This window comes from Orbicella franksi, chromosome 10, assembly GCF_964199315.1.
Source record: "Orbicella franksi chromosome 10, jaOrbFran1.1, whole genome shotgun sequence".
NCBI lineage: Eukaryota > Metazoa > Cnidaria > Anthozoa > Scleractinia > Merulinidae > Orbicella > Orbicella franksi.
Genome location: NC_138154.1, coordinates 18,050,624 through 18,069,581, shown reverse-complemented (window position 1 = coordinate 18,069,581; position 18,958 = coordinate 18,050,624). Strand labels below are relative to the sequence as shown.

At 40.0% G+C, this 18,958-nt stretch overlaps 3 protein-coding genes across 5 annotated transcripts in view; 2 read left to right on the top strand and 1 right to left on the bottom strand.

The window, feature by feature from the left end:
- LOC145499902 (uncharacterized) overlaps window positions 1–3,039 on the top strand; it is a 4,115-nt gene extending 1,076 nt beyond the window's left edge. Inside the window, exon 1 of the mRNA XM_081479421.1 lies at window positions 1–3,039. This exon is cut by the window's left edge and continues 1,076 nt beyond it. Within this exon, the coding sequence (XP_081335547.1) occupies window positions 1–2,207 (2,207 nt within the window). The 3' untranslated portion in view covers window positions 2,208–3,039.
- Window positions 3,040–3,144: 105 nt separating this feature from the next.
- On the bottom strand, window positions 3,145–16,767 carry LOC145499903 (ubiquitin carboxyl-terminal hydrolase MINDY-1-like). The gene is made up of 8 exons (XM_081479422.1): window positions 15,495–16,767; window positions 12,158–12,264; window positions 10,703–10,896; window positions 9,492–9,634; window positions 8,387–8,577; window positions 6,716–6,859; window positions 5,321–5,504; window positions 3,145–4,816 (listed from the first exon to the last, which is right to left on the bottom strand). The coding sequence occupies exons 1-8, from the start codon at window positions 16,329–16,331 to the stop codon at window positions 4,793–4,795; spliced, it is 1,824 nt and encodes a 607-aa protein (XP_081335548.1). The 5' UTR covers window positions 16,332–16,767; the 3' UTR covers window positions 3,145–4,792.
- Window positions 16,768–16,972: 205 nt separating this feature from the next.
- LOC145499901 (uncharacterized) overlaps window positions 16,973–18,958 on the top strand; it is a 71,765-nt gene continuing 69,779 nt past the window's right edge. For 2 of the 3 annotated variants that reach the window (XM_081479418.1, XM_081479420.1), the window contains exon 1: window positions 16,974–17,586. In XM_081479418.1, the coding sequence (XP_081335544.1) occupies window positions 17,291–17,586 (296 nt within the window). In that variant the 5' untranslated portion in view covers window positions 16,974–17,290. Of the gene's footprint in view, window positions 17,587–18,958 lie in introns of all 3 variants that reach the window. The other variant, XM_081479419.1, reaches the window with a different exon arrangement.

Here is an 18,958-nt window from a genome sequence, read left to right as displayed (position 1 = left end):
GATCCGGTGCCGCGGAAATTTACAACTGCACCTTTCGCCAAGCAAAAAGGTTTCCTTATAGTGATAAAAATCCCTCGTTCTTGTACAGCAGCAGTTCAGGGCCATTGGTTGTCAAAGACACACTCATGGATTTTATTCCTCTGAGCAATCCGCTTCTTGTGGAGATAGTCAACGGAGGAAATGTGACCTTTGATAACAGCTCTTCCATGCTCTGTCCCGCTGGAAGTAGACTATGGTTTGATAACTATTCCCACGGAATCTCAACAACATTACCCTCGGAATTTGTGAACAAAAGTTGTGCTCTATATGTCAAGGTGTACAGTATATATTGTGAACCCTGCCCGGTGTGGTTTTACAGCTTACAGCGAGGACAAGCTAACGGTACGCGAGTGAAAGATGATTTCAAATGTCTTCCGTGTCCCTACGGAGGAAACTGCTCGGAAAATATTGTGAATCTTGATCATTTCTGGGGCTCAGTGGTAAAACAAAACCCTCCAACACTAGAATTCTTCGACTGTCCCCTCGACTACTGCCAAACCCCTGAAGATCCCGTGTCATCAATCTACGATGGTTGCCATGGACACCGCTCGGGTGTTCTTTGCGGAGCATGCGCAGAGGGATATAGTGAAACTTTGTTCTCCAGCTCATGCAGGCGCAACGAAGACTGCAATGACGTGTGGCTTTGGCCAGCGGTAATTATTTACTCCCTGGCCGTCGCCATTTTCTTTGTAACCAAGCCTCCTATCGTTCCTTTCTTGGTGGAACATATCTTTTGGTTTAGGAAGTCCACAAGCGAAGAAGATAAGTCAAGCGAGAAGAGTTCGGACAAAATGAAGAAAGACAACAATAATAGCACGTGCGAGTCAGGATATCTAGACGTGATATTTTACTTTTATCAGGTTGTGGGACTTCTTGTTACCAGCACGACTGGGCAGACGATACAAGCTCACTTTTTCGTTCCCTTTCTGACCGGCATATTTAACTTCCGTTTTCACTCATCCTCTAGCGGACTAGGCTGTCCATTCCCCGGGATATCGGTCGCTACCAAAGAGCTTTTTGCCACATGTGAAGTTTTCTCCGTGGTGTTTTGCGTGTTTCTGATCTACGGCGCTCGACAGGTCTGGGCCAAAGTGCGCAATACCGATCAGCCATCTCTTGCGCCTCATCTATCCGCGGCAACAGAAGTTGTTCTACTTGGATACGCGTCCCTAGCAACCAGCGCGTTCAAGCTCCTAACATTAAAACGCATGAGTCCTGGAAAAGAGATTCACTTGTTCTTTGATGGCAACATTGTGTTTGTCACGTGGTGGCAATATATTCTACTTGGCTGCGTTATCGTTTACGTCATACCCTTTGTTGCCCTTCTGTTCTGGGGAGCGAGTTGGCTGAACGAAAAACGCATAACCGCCCGAGAATTTCTGATAGCTTGTGCTGTTCCTCTCCCCTTTCTGCTGTATTGGGCCATCCGGAGAAACAAACGCACCTGTCTCTACCGCGAAAGACAGCAACAGACTGAAGAGCGCGTTGCCGTCATGGAAGTTCTTTACGGGCCTTTTCGACCACCAGACGAGGAACAGAAAGGCGCGCTCCACTGGGAAAGCGTTTTGATCGGCCGTCGCTTGATCCTCATCATTTTGTTCGCTTTTATCAACATGGCAAGCCTTCGCGTATTGCTGTCGACAGTAGTTTGCGTCCTAATCTCCGTTCACCACATCCTGTGCAATCCTTATAAGAATAACACTGTAAACAGATTGGAAACGGTGTCGCTGTTGATAATCGTGATTTTTGGCCTGTTCAACACTGTTCACGCCACCTTTATAACTGCAGGAGTGCGCTTCTGGGGCCCAATCGAAACATACATTCGTGCATTGGCCTGGATCCAATTATGTCTACTACTGCTGCTACCGCTGGCTTTAATTATCGCCGTCACTTTTGCCGTGTTGTCTCAAGTCGTTCGCGCTTTCTTCGAGGCAGGGGTGATTCTCCACAAGTGTTGCTCTCAAGTTAAAAAGCAGAAGAGTTCTTCGGTGATTTCCAGGAGAAAATCTTTCCGTGATGCCAAAAAAGATTCACTGTTTTCTGATGCCGAATTAATCACCGATGCTGGCTTTGCGTGTGAATTGGCCGATGCAAGTTTGTCTCGCAACCACGGAATCTTTCATGACAATATTATTAAGGCCGACGAAGAAACACAAGAGGAACAGTGACATTGCCCTGCAGTTAGCCAAGACAACGAAGCATGTAGCATGTAGCACTAAAGAATCCTAGCAGTTTCGCTTGCTGCGTAGTTCATGTGCGGTAAAAATTAACAGACGCGCGAAACACTCCTCGAACGTTACCTTCCCCTGACATTTACGTGGTAAATTCAAGTAAGCAGCCTATGAGAATGAACAACCCAGTAATCTGATTGAAAATCGAATTCTCCCTGGACCATTGAAAGGAAATGAATAATTATCAGAAAGGAGAATTTTGATGTTGACCTTGTGACTAGACTTAGGAGTAAGAAATATAGTTCTTCCCACTTGATCTTTTTAGAAAACGAAGGCCTTAACTATTGAGATGAGGCGTCGACATAACCATTAGTGCTGGTAGTGAAGTGATCAAAAGTCTTATTTCATGGCGCTGTGAAGCATTTTATATTTTGGGACAAGCTTGATTGTGATTTGTGAATGCCTGTTTACGTCCTTATCATCATAGCAAAAGTACGACCGGTTTTCCAGTCCGCTTGTTTTAATTACAAAACGGACTTCGATTGTGGCTTGCACGAATGTGAGTTTTAATAGTTCTCTGATCTAACACTCATCATTCCATTGTAGTTGTATGCCGTTTAATTATGTACATCTACATGAAGTTCCCGCGCTTGGCATCTTTGTTTGCTTTGGGTTCGAGTCATGGTGTTCGTGACCATCTACGCTGACGATCCTTTGGACTCGCTGGTCGTCCGTGGGGGAGGAACCGTACGCGTAAAAGCGTCTTAGTCAACCTAATTCCCAGGCTCTCTCTCCTTTGCCTCCAGGTAAGGGAGGCAAAGGAGAGAGCCTGCAAACGAGGTTGCGTCTTAGCAACCGGCTATGTTGTTTGATATGCATGTTTTTAGTTCAGCTCAGTGGAAACCATATCTTTAAGAACAAGAATACCAGGAGGTTAAAGACAATTTAATTTTTAATCCTAAGCAACAGCATTGCATTGTAACTACATTTCTACTTAAAAAAAAAAATAACAGATGAAGAAAATCAAAAACAAACAAAAGCTGTTAGTTGTTAGCATTGTCATTATAGATCTTGCACTGATAATTTAGAATGGCGCTATCGTTTGAGAACCGCAGTGTAAATACTTCATCAATTTTATTCAACCTAATAAAACGAACCTTTAAATGAAACAGCTGTGTAGCCAAGTAACAGATACAGTACCATAACTTAAACCCTGGTCATTCGAGATTTGTTTTACATGTAACAGTGATTTAAGTCGAACCTCTCCTTGCAGACACCTCTTTTTTACGGGCACTTCAATTGGTCCCAGAGTAACCAGAATTCATGTAATCTCTAGTCTATATCACGGATGCCTCCATAATTTGGACACTCGGCAGTGACCCCTTGGTATCTGTACAAAAGAGGTTCGACTGTATTATTTCCCTTTCCCGTCCGGAAAGGAAAATATTTGGCTCTCAGATATTTTGCACGGCCATTCCTGTCGTCCAAAGGCACGTCATAACATTAAGCAAAATATTTCCTTGCCCGGACCTCCCGATCACGTAGCAAATACATCTATATATTATTTTCGAGAATGGCAAGATAATTAATGATTCAAACCACGTCTCAAGTGGCTGATATAAATACAATCAACATCCCTTCCTTTACAGTTTAAAATATGTTTTACGCATAGCAACATGAATTACGCGATACGAAAACCTGACCCCGTGGCAAGGAAAAAACCAGTCAAACCAGTGTATGTGACCGGATTTTCTGATCACCACTGATACACAAACAAGATTAACCGCTAGTTGGCTCAGATTCAAACCGGTTTTCCACGTTTTACGGAAACTCACGATATGATCACTTGAAATGTTAACGTTTCCCTAATAAGGCACGAAACAAACCTTTTTAATTAATGGCGATGTTTTAATTTGAAACCGAAATTTTAAAAGACTGCGGGTAGAGAACGTTTTCACAGCGTCACATTAGTCATCTATAACTAAGGCAACTAGAAATTTTAGCTTCAAAAAAGAACGCATTTCCTACAGAAGAGAAATTTCCGCTTTATGGACGCGGAAATGTCATAATTTATATAAATTTACGCTCTATGTTGAAATAAACGATTGCTCATTTGTTTTTTCTCTTTGGGTCCGTCTCTTCCCAATCTCTTCTTGCTTTTTAGCCCTAGCCCCGTATTCCTTCGGTGATTTCCATAGGAAAACACTGAGACTGGTTCATTTACCCGGTACTGTAGCCCGCGCAATAAACATACAACGAAGCGCGTTTTGGCTTACGTGATTTTTCCCGCGCTTTTCACCGATTTGTAAGTTTGTACTTGGACTTCTGATTGGCTCAATTCGTTTTCTACCATTGTATAGTGACTAGCTAATTTAATAATTTGGCTTTAGATTTACAGTCATTGTAAATCGCTTTAATCCTAATCTAAAAATACTCGTTATCTGCCGCTTGATGTATGATTTATACAACCTCTGATAAGTTCATTTAACTTCGCATTTGTGACGAGTATGTTAAGAAGGTCTAATAATTTTTCTTGTAGCTTGACATGTAGTCTATCTGGTGATCTTGGAGTGAACGTCCATCTAAAGGATAACACATTTCAGTTCCTAAAAAAAAAAACAAAAAAAAACATAAAACAGCAATGTTAAGGTGATTTAGGAAAACAGTGCACACAATTAAAGTGTACTTTGGGCAGGAAGCAAACAAAAGCTGCAAGAAAAGCTGTGAACATGGCACAATAGACAGTATTTCTGAGGGGCAACCACATCTGCTGGAAGCGTCCAGTTACACTTTCCCAAAATTGGACTGTATAAGCATAGAAGTATAACTATACTTTGAGTTATTCTTGCAGACAAATGTTTGAGAAACTTTAAAGTCAAACTTCACGCTTTCCAACACTGTTTCTTCCCCACCTGTCAGTGAAACCTCAGTAACACGACTCGGATATTTCGAAAAAAAAAAAAAAAATCACGAAAATTTGAAATTTTACGAACATTACTTGTACATAGTGATATAAGAACTTGACAAAAGATTCCATACAAGCACTGCGCTTCGCAGCAAACTTGACCCCCAATGAAAGTAGTATCTTTCTTATAGACAAATTGCCTTACAGCTGACTCCGCTCTCTGTTGATTGGAGTTACTGCTCTGCTGCTGTGACTGAGGCAGGATGTTGGATCGTGAAGGAGATCCGCGCGCTGGTTGCGGTCTTGACTGTGTTCTTTGTTGTTGTTGTTGCTGCCGCTGTTGTTGTTCTCTTCGTTCCTCCTCCTGTAGTTGCAGCGCCAATTGGAGACTGTGGAAGTAAGAGTTGGATTTTTTTTTCATCAGAAAGGCTACCCAGTACTGTTATCAGCTGAGGCGGGTACAGGATTTCCCTGTAGAGCGGTCCAGGGGCATCCTCCCCCGGCAAACATTTATAATTGAGGTCCTCAGAAATGGAATTTTCGGCATTCAGAGGCCAAGCAAGCGTGTTATAATGTCTAATTTTTTTTAAGACAAAACATTTAGGAGATTCCACCGAATCCCCTCGGAACCCGCCATAGATCCGCCCCAGATTAGCAAAGGTTAGTCTTCACTGGGCCGTGTCTCATACAACACAGCTTATCTTGGTTTCAGTATCATAACGCTCCCAGGAGTTTTTCTTAACCTACCCCCTACTTTCGAGTGGAAAGAGGCACCATAAAAACAAAGAGCCAAGAACACAACACAGTCACCCAACATACTGCTCATAAACATTCAAGTCCAAGTTCAAAGTGCATGCTCAACCACACATCTTTTGTAATGTGGGTGGTGAATATTCGATTTATATGAGAAGACAAATTATCCTCGCATTTTGATTGGTTCTTACTTATGATCTGTTAGAGGACAGACGTATAGACAATGACATTAATTTGTTGTTATTCTTCCTTTATTATATAAACAGATAGATTCCATGTTGCTGTGTGCTGTTCAGTAATACATCACAAAAGACGTAAATAGGTGGTAAGAACACCATTCACACACTTGCCTAACTGCTCTTGTGCCACTTATTTGTTCTTACAGTACCACAGTTTGGCATCATCTGTGATCTATTACTGAACAGATGCACAGCGACATTGTCGTGGAATCTATTTGTTAAGTATATTATAACTTTGATGGTTTCTTTATTCTCAACACTTTTCTGTTTGACATTAATATGATGAGGAGAATTTTAAGATTCATCACTAACTTTCAAAGAGTGATCTTCAGTGTACATCAAACATTCTTCAAACAAACTCAATAAATATTTTCTAGGTCCTTGTACAGTGAGGGATGGGAACAGCAGGCGATAAAATTAAATTAAATAACGTGATTTTCATATATCCAAACAATAGCCTCCATTTGTCCAAAAATACAGTATACGCTAGGATATTTGTCCGCGGACATTATATCTGTTCCGAGAAGCAAACAGTTTTCCAAGATTTGATGGATTATAATTAATTTTGTGTTATTAATGGCAACTCATGTTATATTGAAGTAACTTACTCAGAGAATTCTTGATTAGCCTGGGCACTCTGCTGGGTAGGTACTTGGCTGGGTAGGGGCTCAGTTTGCACTGGCCCTCCAGGGTGTGTCTGAGCCTCTCCAGGGGTGCGTTCTTCTTCAGCTAGGCTTAATGCAACCAGGTAACTGCAAGAAATAATTTAACACAGACTAATGTATTTTTAATTATTCAAGGTCAACTTTTAAGGTTACAATCTTCATCAGACTCGCTACACTAGTGGGTAGGTCCCTGATTGGGTAGGGACTGAGGTTAAGCAGGCCTTGTCTTGGCTTACTTGGTGGCTCTTTTGGTGACGAGATAAACAGGGTTCTACACAGTACAGTGCTTTGGCCAAAGCATTTTTGCTTTTCTTCCAAACTTCCCTTCTCCATTAAACAATGTCTAGGTCAAGCTCTTTCTAGAATAGTATAAGTAATATTGGGTACAGTACAATTAAGGAAAAATTCTGCATGCATGTTTTAAAAAAAATCACAAATGGCTTCAGTAAGCTAAGTTGCAAATTCTGAAAACACAACTCATACATTCCTTGATATTACGAGGACACATGTAAAAATATATATATATTTTTAATAACATAACGGAAAAAATAATTACATTTGTATTGATGTGTTCGAAAAGTTATTGTTTATCATTTTTTCAAGAGACCACTAGTCATAAGTTATCAGGTGATCTTATGAAGTCAAGGCAGTAATTTTGTCCCTCAACAAATGAAAATGAACAAAAAATACCCGCTGTCTACATTTATCAGCATACAGAAATTTTGCCTTCTATGGCATTTATGTACAAAGTAATTATGTCAGCCAGCCAGGATGTCCATATTGCAAAAAAACTGTGTGGCCTTGGGCTGTACTCAAGACCAAAGGTACAATTTTTCTAAATATGGACTGACCAAGGCCGGCAAATAGATGTAACATGGTTATATTTTCTATGTGGTATTGCTTCAAAAGCAACTGTTGTGTTGAGTTTAATTAAAGAAGTTCAGTTCAAAAAATCTGGCATATGCATGCCGTTTTACATTTTGGGCACAAAAAGCAATAAAATAGCTTGATGAAAAGTTGCCACACACCGGTCTGTACTCGGGGTCTGGATGGGAAAATCTGGACTGTTGAAACATGCACAATTAACCAATCAGATTTAAGGATTTAGGATTTTGGACTGCTGAGAAGCTGGAGAAGAAAAATAAATTAATCTATTATATGACTAAGAATATAACTTCATTGTGATTGGCTGAGAACAAGCCAATAAATCATTAATTATTAATTTGCAATACAGAACAAATTTAACCCACGTGTGTTTGTAATTTTCTCAGAGTTATTATCAATGAGTAATCACATAAATACCTAGGTAAGGTATTCAGGCTGCGTGGAATTGTAACTCTTGAAAGCGAGGCTTTGTGTGATATTGCACTGGAGCAACAACAAAACAACAACTCAGTGAAACAGGGTTTTCCTTCATTTAAAAAGAAGGCTATGCGATTCAAGGAAAATTATAACCTGACTGAATTGTACGTTAAATTTTCCTTGAAAAACCAATATCACACTCATTGCTTCACGATTCATGCTATATCGGTTTCTTTGCGTGAAATTTAATGAGGAATTCCCTCATCAGGTAAAGAAGTTTGCTATTAATAGCTCATTGAATGATTTGCTTACTCTTGATCTTCCTGTGAAAGTTGTTGACTAGGCGGCACTGGTGCTGGTGGCGGCTCACTGTTCACAACTCGAAGACTTCTAAATTCAGCGTCCACAAAAAAACCATCACCTTCTACATTCGTTAATGATTCCCAAATTACACGGTCTTCTGTGAGAAATCCTTGATCAGTAACCAGCTGGAAAAGCTCATCCTATCAAAGCATATAGAGTAAACATCAGGAAAAGAAAAAAAATGCCACTCTGACTGCCTTCGACATTTACTGTAATCCAATGCCAGGTGATATATCTGTACTGGGTTAATAACATGGCTCATGAATACAGATTTTGGAACTTTTCTCACAAGGACTATTCATTAAAGCACTTTTCAAGGAAACCTCAGCAATATTCAGACTTACATAGCTACAGTATATACATGTACATGCATTTATCTCATAATCACCTGCGAAAACAAAACAAAAGTATGTCTAGACAGAAGTCTGATGTGTGTTTGAGCCTAGCAGCCCAATAGGCCAGTCCTGAATGGAATGGTTGTCCATCACAGGGTTATCCCCTTGCACTAAATTTGTGCATGCCTATTTGCCAGATGCTTAACCCAGATGGAGAGTGGCAATGTGATCTAGTAGTGCCTTCCCCAAGAACACTTAACAAATCGAATGTGGTTTAGCGTGGTCTGTACTCCTATCGACAACGGTACGCGTCATCACAGTGGTCATAATGTTGTGGGCTCACAAGGTGCAGCCGAGTGAGTCCACAACAAATTTTGACCACTGTGATGACCTGTATTGCTGTTGATAAGAGTACAGACCACGCTAAACCACATTTTGATTTTGTTTTTTAACACAATATCAATGTCAAAGAAAATGCTTTTCAGAGCACTAGCTGGAAAAGGCATTGCGTGACACATTGATGTGAGCAGCATTGTCTAGACTTTTATTGACAACGTCAAATTAGCCAATCAGATTGCGAGATTAGTAGCAATTGTGATAAAAAATGCAATGATCCCAACCAGGGTTCAAACCTAGAGTCCAGTAAACTAACTATACATGTATTAGACCACCATGCCTCTTGGAAAACTTTGTATAATCCTTTGCAAAGGGCCCCCTACCTTAAACTTGAGCATGGTGCAAAAGTGGTTATTCCGAAAAAACACACACAGTTGGTCAGCCTTCAATTGTGAGTTCAGTTCACACAAACCATGATATGTTAGCTGGCTAGCTGTCTGCTCAAGGAAGGCTTCACCAATTAAACCTAAAACAATAAATGGAATGACAATAAATGTCAGAAGTCCCAAGGCTGGTAGCTCATGTGTAATACTAGTTTTCTCTAGAAGACATTTTAAGAACTGCTCTCCTAGCATTAATGGAAGGCTATGATGTGATCACAGATTTCTCTTTAGCATTTGTTCCCCAGTGGAACAAATGTTTGTTTTTATAAGCAAGGCATTCCATCAAATGGAATCTGAACTCAATCAACAAATGCACAGTATTCCCCATTTCCCACATATTTAATCATAATCTCAAAAACTTCTAACAGCTTTTTTAATCTTTCATTAGCCTTCACAGACCATCTTTAGCACTTGTTATGAAGTTTTATTACTACCGGTACCATTCTTATTATTTTATTCTCATCATCGGAGCTGGATTAACAGTCCAACAAGGTCACTGAGGGGACCAAATGTTTTAGGAAGAATAATTTTTTGATCAGAGTCAGCACCCTGCTTAAATAAATTATTACTATTATCACAAACTATACCTGATTACAAACATTATAGCATTTTGTCCGGTTGCATCAAATTTCTGCCACAACCCATTCATACGTTTGGGTGATATGAGGTACCGTATACATGTACTTTGATCTAGTAAAGCCTTAAAGGACAAGTGTGCAGCCAAAGAAAATAAACACAAGCCAGGGCCCCAACCTTGGAGTCTGGTTCCAGGTTTAGGCCAGGCAATTTGTGCAGGCCTGTTTCATCCCACTTATTATATTGTCAGCGCAAAATCCCACCCAAGGGTGTGCATGATTACAATTCTTTTTTACATGTAATTTTGCACACTTTTCAAGTAAATTCCTCATTGAAAATTCCCTCTATGTGATGCACCTGCAGCGAATCATCTTAGTCGTATTAATCATCCCAAACTGGATATTTGTTTTGATTAATACAACTACCATCTGATGATTCCTTGCAGGTCTGTCTCGTAGAGGGAATCGGCCATTTGGACAGTGTCCAAATTACCATTAATCACAAGTAATTGGACAGTTCTACGTGCAATATAATCAACAGGTAACACAACCAGAAGTGTAAATAAAAATTAGTACCTTCAGAAACTAACTGGCTTTCTGCACCATCTTGTTTGCTGGCGATTATTTTCTCCACCAACTGATTGTAGCTGAGTACACCAACAGCAGAGACAGTCTCCGTGTTTTGTGGATCAATAAGCCAACCATGATATAACCCAATTGAGAGGAGATCAAAAACAATACACTCTGGGGTGAACTCAAAGTCTGCAACCCTGAAATACAAAAAAGTCATGTCAGCCCTGATGAAGATTTGACATCTTGTCGCAATATTGGTACATGGGAAGTTATCTTCAGTTGATATCCTTGGTTGATATCAAAACGTTCTACATGTGGGGGTGATAAATAGTAAATTCGAGACTTTGCAAGATGGCAACACTAACTTTAATTACCTTCTCTACAAACCAGAGACTTTCACACATGTACATGTAGCTTTGCAAAAAGAAATTAACACTCTGCAAAGATACCAGCCACACAAATGAAATGGAGTAAGTGTATTTTGTAAGGACGACCTGCTACTCCTTCAACTAGTAGTATTTACATGTATAATAATAGGTTCATCAGTTCTTGTATCCCAACTTTGACCAACATTGCACATTCTATATTCTTAACATAATTTAACAATTTTTATTTAAATTTACTTAAAATTTCAATTTAATGGCCCAACGTAATACAAAAACTAGATAAAATACTATACAATAAGAAAGAAAAAAAAATCCCATCCCCATTTTACCACTTGCCTGCTCAACTGTACAGTCATAAGCAACCGTCAGTTTTCTCTTGGAAACAAATATGAACTGTTAACATAGGAGACACAGTGGCCTACATGTACTAGTAAACATGTAATACTCTGAACTAGTTCTTGAGTTCTGAGTTCAGGCACAGGCAAGGTCATTGCACTGTGTTCAACTGGGTGATAACACACCAAGTACCCTCTCAGTGCTTCCCACCACCCAGGAATTTAAACATGTAACAGGAAACTGTCAGCACAATTAAACACAATTCTGGTGTGAGTATAATTATTTTGTATACATACAGCCTGTAACCCCATAATGGACTAGCTTCCCATTCAGGTGAAAAAAGAAAATGATGGCATCTGGGTTCTCTAGATAAACCTTGGGATTGCAATGGACTTACTGTTTCCTAACTGATACTAAACAATTTTATTATAATGTACATGTACCATCTATGCCAAGTCTCTCAGAATATCCAGGAGTCTCCTGCATACAGACCGAATCTCATTGTCTTGAGTACGAAGGATTTAGCGCATAAAATACATTTTTCAGGCATCTTTGGCTAATATTTTGGCACATATTTTGGGTGGAACATTTTTCATATTTGATGCATTTTTGATTGAATTGGCAGAGCTATACTCTGAAAAACTTATTTTTAGGGTCAAGAAGGTAAAATTGGCAATCTTCCGGAATTCAGTTTTTCAATACATTGCATCCCTGTTATACGAAAGTATCTACTTACCCTGTAAATTTCACATTAACATCTAATCCTGTCTGTAATTTGTTCATAATTGCTATTGCATCATGCATGTTTTGTTCATAGTTTAGTTGAGCTCCCTCTGACAAGCGCTGTAGAAGAACAACATACAAACAAATGTACACATCAGTGATCTTAGGTATTAGTATTTCAGTATTCTTAAGTGATTTTTTGTACATATACAAAACTAGTTTCAAATTTGAAGAAACCTTAAAATAACAGTTTTGAAAGGAATTAATTATGGTGGACAAAAATTGAGTAAGAATAGTTACAACTGAGGAAAATAAAAAATGCCAAGTCTATGATATACAAGGAACTCCCTAAAGATCTGGCCCCAGTTGTTTTAAAGGTGGATAACACTATCCACCAAACAAATAGATATCCAGTGGATACCTGTAAGTGTTAACAAAACAAACCACGCTATCCACTGGATAGTATAGTGTTATTTACCTTTTGAACAACTGGGGCCTGGCCCAATGAAAATGCAAGTAGCTGTAAGTTTTTAATTCACAACCATTTGTGACTCTATCTGGCCATGACTTGTGTTGACCTGCATTAACTTTGGTCAGGATCAGCTTTACCCAAAAAACATAGGAAGCTTTTCCAGGTTTCGAACTCTTTAAAGCTTAAAAAATTCCATGACTTTCCATGACCTTTTCTATAACCTTTCCGAGTTTTCCATGACCAAAGTTAAGCAGCTGTTCTCACAGCACTTGTATCAAAACAGTCATTTATTTAACATATTTTCCAGCATTAAAATGCATGCTTGTTTTTATTTGTACTGACTCCTCTGTTATTTTTTTCAATTTTTTTTGTGTTTTTGCCTTTTTATTCTCAGAAAACATATTGCTTTGCCATGACTTTCCATGACCCTTACTTAAATTCCATGACTTTCCAGGCATGGGAAATGAAATAAAAAATTCTATGACTTTCCGAACCCTGTTTTCACCCTTATGCCATCCAATGCAAGACAAGTCAATTAAATGAACATCACCTGCAACCTTGGCTTTGTTTGGCATCTTACACCACTTATGTACAGCCCCCCTCCCCCCCCCCCCCCCCCGGAGGTTCTTCTATATGAAAAGGTCAGGCATACAAGTCGTCTTGCTTAGGGGTATACACCAACGACTGTGGTTTCACTTAGGGTGTTCATGATGAAACACCACTATTTTTTGCTGTCAAAGTATCTTTTAGGGTGCACTCAAAGCGGCAATAAATTTTTTGCTTGATTTCCCCTGTTTTCTTGAGTCTGGTTGCCTAGCACGGGCTCCTTCCCTGAATAGTGGCTGGTAAATAATATCAAGCCTATATTGTTTTAAGTGGTATCTTTTAGGGGTCAAATAGAGTTCAAGCCATGCCTAGCCTGCGTAGCAAGCATTTCTGTGGGGTTCGGGAGCAAAGAATTACAGCGCGAAAAATGGAGCGAGTAAAAGAAGGGAGAGAGGGAAGGGAAGGAAGGAAGGAAACGCTTGCAGACAAACCCCTGGATTTTGAAAACCGCCCACTTGGCCTTTCATGCCTGAGTACGCACACTGAGATTTCATGCTGTCATCAGCTGTCATAAATTAACCAATAAAATGTTTGGCCTTCCGTAGTGGAAGTGAACTTTGAACCAAAATAAACTTTACTTGTCAAAATATGTCAGAAACATTGAGCACACGGTGGGAACGGAGAAATCTCGATGAATTAAATTTGGTAATTTATAATCAAGCTATATTTCTACTCAATCCGTCTAAATGGAAGGACTGCAAGGGTGAAGTTTTAGCACAAATCTGCCAGAAAGTTAAAATGTGAGAAGTATTCCAGTCGCGTTAGTAATCCTTGTGCTCGCACGATTCGAAATCTTGGATCACTGTATTCATTCGTCCAGGAATCGATACAAGGTAAAATTAGCAAGTCAACTCCCGCAAAAACAATTCCAGTAAAGAAGCGTTTGCTGGAAATGCCAGATCCGCAAATCGGTTCGAGCGTTACCGCCTGTAGCAAAAACAAACAACAGAAAGTCTTCTCGGCAAACTTTGGAATGTGGGCAGGAGAGGCTTCAAACATCTGAGAGGGGAAATAACGATAATCTTGACCAGTATCTGAATAAAGATGATCTTCCCCTAGGCGGCCTCCAAGTCAAAGTTGTTTATAAAATGTCGTCGTAAGAATTCCTCACGATGAGACGACTGAATTTTTGGTAAGGCAAATATGTGACAAAAACTGGCATGCCGCAGCTAACACTATAACAAATCAATCAGAATTGTACCCAGAGGTTCGAAATGCTGTCAACAAAAATGCTTCTAATGAAATGTCAGAGTACCTACGACATGTTGCCATGTAACAAGCCAGACGAAATCACTAGGTTTTCCCGCGCAGTAGTGCGAATTTTCTGTCCTGTGGTTTATTATCTTGTCCTTGGCGCATGTGGCATTCAGGAAAGTGATGTTAAAATTAAAGGAACAGCTGCAAATTGTGTCGCGCTTACTTCTGCAATAATGTGCAGGCTTTGAAAAACAAAAGTGTCGGCATTACACTACAGGATTTCTACCGTACTGTTGAAGCTGACGACTAAATCCTTGTTCAGTGAGAAAAGTTAAAGAGTTTTGTAACCAAGCTTCGAATGCGTCTTCCCCTTTTGCCTGGCACTCAAAGGTATTAAAATACCTTTGATCGACGCATGTCAATAATATTGGACTAGCCCAGCCAATCATGAGCTCCGTTCGCTGGCGAATGGAGGTTTTCAAAATCCAGGGGTTTGTCTGCAAGCGTTTCCTTCCTTCCCCTCTCCCACCCCCCTCTTTCTTTTCTTTTTGGTTCTTGCCCCATTTTCCGTGCAGACAAAACACCGAAAATCCCGTTCCTCGGTCTTTCTTTGCTTCCAAACCCACGGAAACGCTTGCTACGCAGGCTAAGCCATGCCCACATTGGTCTCCTTTTAGGGAACTTTTATTCAAATTTTTCGACAAACATCCTCCACATTTTCATATATATGGGAGTTTCCCAGGGTACAGTGACAAGCAAACTTGGTTGCCTGTTTTGTCACCTACATGTACACTGTAATGCAAGTCTAAATGCAAGTTCAACACTATCTGTGCCTCAGACTGGTCAGGGTTTTAAAGAATTTTAGAACCTTATTGGCCACAATTATTCTTCAAAAACAACTGAGCCACATTGAAACATCTGCTTGATCATGAGAATTAAATTACTCTCTGTCATGATATCATTTAAAATGCCTGAGCACTAGCATCATTATTTGAACATTCCCCATTAATTCAATAACCTTGTTACAATACAGTCATACTTTTATGGCCAAATGGTGGTCACATTACTCACAAACCTTGGGTGATTCCTCTAGGATGCAGTCTCCAATGTACTCCATGAGCTGCCCTGATGTAATATATGTCTGCTGGGAGGGAAGATTAATTCGTCTCTGCAGAAGTAGTACGTTTACAATTGCCAGAAGAGGGCAAGGACCGTTCTCATTTTGAGTGATGATAGGGGTGTTAATTCCTTTCCATTTTATCCACTTGATGTGATAAAGTGACTCTAGAGCCTGTTGTTCTTGGGCAGTCCTTGTTTCAGCATTTTCATTTCCGACTTCACTTCCGGTTCCTGCCGTCAACAAAGGTTCGTCCCCTGGAACTTCTAAACCGGAGTCGAGGGCATTTGTTGTGATATCGAGTTGCGTTGAACTATCGCTCCCCTCTGATACACTGGCGTCTTTTAATGGTTCACTTGTCGGGGATACCTCAACAGTACTACCGCTGTTTTCCGTTATTTGCAAGTGGCTTTGCGTTGTGTCTTGTTCATTGTTCGTGCCGTTCTCGACCTCTGCTGGAGTTGTTTTATTCACGAGTTCGAGTTCGCCAGCATTTTGACTGCTCGTCGGACCACCTTGCAATTCTGTCTCGCCTTGTTCACTTGAGTTCAAATCACCGCTAGCGACTTCCACAGGTGACGAATTTCGTTCACCCACGTTCGTATCTGTACATGCAATTTCATCGCTGTCCTCGCCCCCGCCGACTTCCAAGGTTTCCTCTGAACTCTCCAGAAACCCTGCAGGGCCTTGTGTTTCGGTCTCGTCAACTGACACTGTGGAATGGAGTGTACTGGCAGGGGGATCGTTTAAAAATTCATCACGACTCGATTCGGAATGCCCAGTTAGATCCTCCATTTTAAGTCCACGTATCCGTACTCGACACTAATATGAGGAGAACAATTGCAGGAACAGGCGATTTTCACACCTCAACCTTCGTGGTATGCATGAATTTTATATTCGGCTTCACACACCACTACAAAAGATGAACTCGCCGAGACTTCTTCCAAGCCGTCCCCGAGAATAGCTTTGCTGCAAGTGCTATGGTGCCTCCAGCAAACGAATAGAATAATCCAAGCTGATAGTTTTCTTCAGCCGCCCTTCAAGTTGTTGTTCTTGGAGAAAAGTTAACACAATTTGATATTGTACTTCAATTCAGTGTTACTTAGCTCTTGACTTCCAGGTGAAAAGAGTCAGCCAAATAACAACATTTTCATTTTTTGATAAGGCCATTCAATTAAACATCTGAAATTCAGGAGAATCGGGCGAAAAATGAATAATTTACAACGTGTTTTCCAAAGAGGGTCATATCCGAGATAATAAAACCAGCGCCATGTTTTGCCAAAAGTACCATCGGGCCTTGCGCTATCTTGATATAGTACGTCATGTAAGACGACGTCAAGCGACAACCGGAAATACGTCTGAGTTCGTAGGCTACGAAATGTCATAGTTTCCAAAAATTTGCATCTCGCTGAATATTCATGAACATAAACAGGACGGAAAATGTTTTATTAGTTTAAACAGTGAAAATTGGGTGATAAACTTCCAATATTCTGCACAACATATATTGAGTTCTTCTACCGCTGTGACATAGTTTTTCTTTTAGTGATGGAAGGGATCTGATATCAATGGCGGGAAAAGCTAAAGAATTGGAATGTCGCAGATGACCCAGAATCAAAAGTCGTTGTCGCACTGAAAAACATTGCGGCTTTCTTTAGCAACGGAAGAATCCAGCTGTTAAAAAGTCTCTGCTGGAATCCAAAGTATAACGTTCAGTCAGGATCACAGCCTATTAAGTTACTTGGCAGCACCGGAAAATGTCTGGAGACCGTCGCACCCTGTTTTGGCGATCTGTTGTTTGTTGTTTGCTTTTATCGTTTGCGCGAGTCGCTCAGAACTTTCCAAATCATGGCGGTCAGCTTTTTCTAGGATTTAATTATTGGAATAATCGTTACTCCTTGAGCTATCCCGATTGGCCCGGATTTTGGAACAACAACAACAATAATGGAAGAGTACAGTACAATCGCGATAATTCAGAGTTCAATGTACAGTCTTGCGGCGGTTGTTCCTGCAGCGACCAAACACGTACCATAAGCTGTACCGGCCCCACTGTGTAAGTAGAGTGCTAAAGTTTGCAATTCATTGCTCTTCTCGTAATCAATATTGAAATCTATATTGCATTTGTTTATCTGTGTCGCGAACAACCTACTTGAAATGTGTCAAGTTGTCCCTCCCGTTATTGCATTCTTATCTCACTAAACAAGCTATAAATAAGTCCCGGTTAGATCTTATGCTACATCCGTAGTTAGTTGTATTGTCGAATAGTAACAACAAGTACAATTATTGCCACATGATTGTTAGTGGTTGTTAGCGCTTGATTTTACTCTGTTTTACTCCAAATGAGTATATTTAATTTATAACTGATGAAGCCTGACACACTTGGGACGATATCGATCGATAAGCTGCTCGCCTCTGCAAAGAGGATTATAGATAAACATCAAGTGTTACTTCTATGTTGAATGATCTGGAATGGCAATCCCTAGCCTCTCGCCTTAAACAAAGCCGCTTATATGCGGTATGTCGACAAATTGTTAACTTAACGGCTACAGAGGTATCCGGTCACTTCGCTCCGTGTTAGATCGCTTCAAGTCAGCTCGCTCCAGCCAACGCGTAAGCGTATGTGCATTGTTCTTCGTTCTTTCATCCACTGCCAAACTCGGTTGGGTGAGGTAACGAACTCGGCCTGTGTGGAGATCAGCGATCCAGCTTTTGGTTAGAGGGAGCGGAGTTGAAGTGATCTAACCATGGAGCGAAATGTCCGTAATTCGCCACAGAAACTCAAACCTGTGGATCTCATGTGATTTTAACTATTATGTACGATGTATTTAAGTATTCTTATTTTTATGGAACTGTCAGAGAATGGAACAGTCTCCCCTCTGATGTTGTAACCTCAGAAATTATCTAAACAAATTTTTAAGTCCAAATTAAGCAATTACTTACAAGTTTAGTTGGTTAGATGCTACTAGTGATTATTATTATTATTATTATTATTGTTATTGTAGATAATTTTATTGTAAATAGTTTTGTGCTGTAAACAGTTATCATGTAAAGTTTAGTAAAGAATTTTATTTTTATAATTATTATTATTATAATTATAATTATTAGTATTAGTATTAGTAATTGGACCGAGTGGAATAAAATTCAGGGAGAAATTAGGCAAATAATTTCAAAATCAGATGAGCGCATGGCGAGAGGCAGATTTGAAATTATGGGCACGATCACTCCCTGAATTGTACAACACAAGGTCCAATTACTAATTAATTGTATCAATAACCAAATTTTGAATTTAAAAAACTGTTTTGAGAGTGGCCGTCAAGGAAACAGAACATCCCGGATCGCACATTCTGGAACTTTCTGGAACGTGCAAAAAATTATAATAATTATGAGAAAAATATATAAAATTAAATAAAGGAATAACCAAAAAA

Coding starts and splice junctions, on each gene's coding strand:
- LOC145499903 (XM_081479422.1), bottom strand. CDS start 16,331: ATGGAGGATCTAACTGGGCATTCCGAATCGAGTCGTGATGAATTTTTA. Junction 6,860..8,386: donor CTTTCACAGGAAGATCAAGA/GTAAGCAAATCA, acceptor TATTTCTTGCAG/TTACCTGGTTGCATTAAGCC. Junction 4,817..5,320: donor AACAGAGAGCGGAGTCAGCT/GTAAGGCAATTT, acceptor TTTTTTTTTTAG/GAACTGAAATGTGTTATCCT.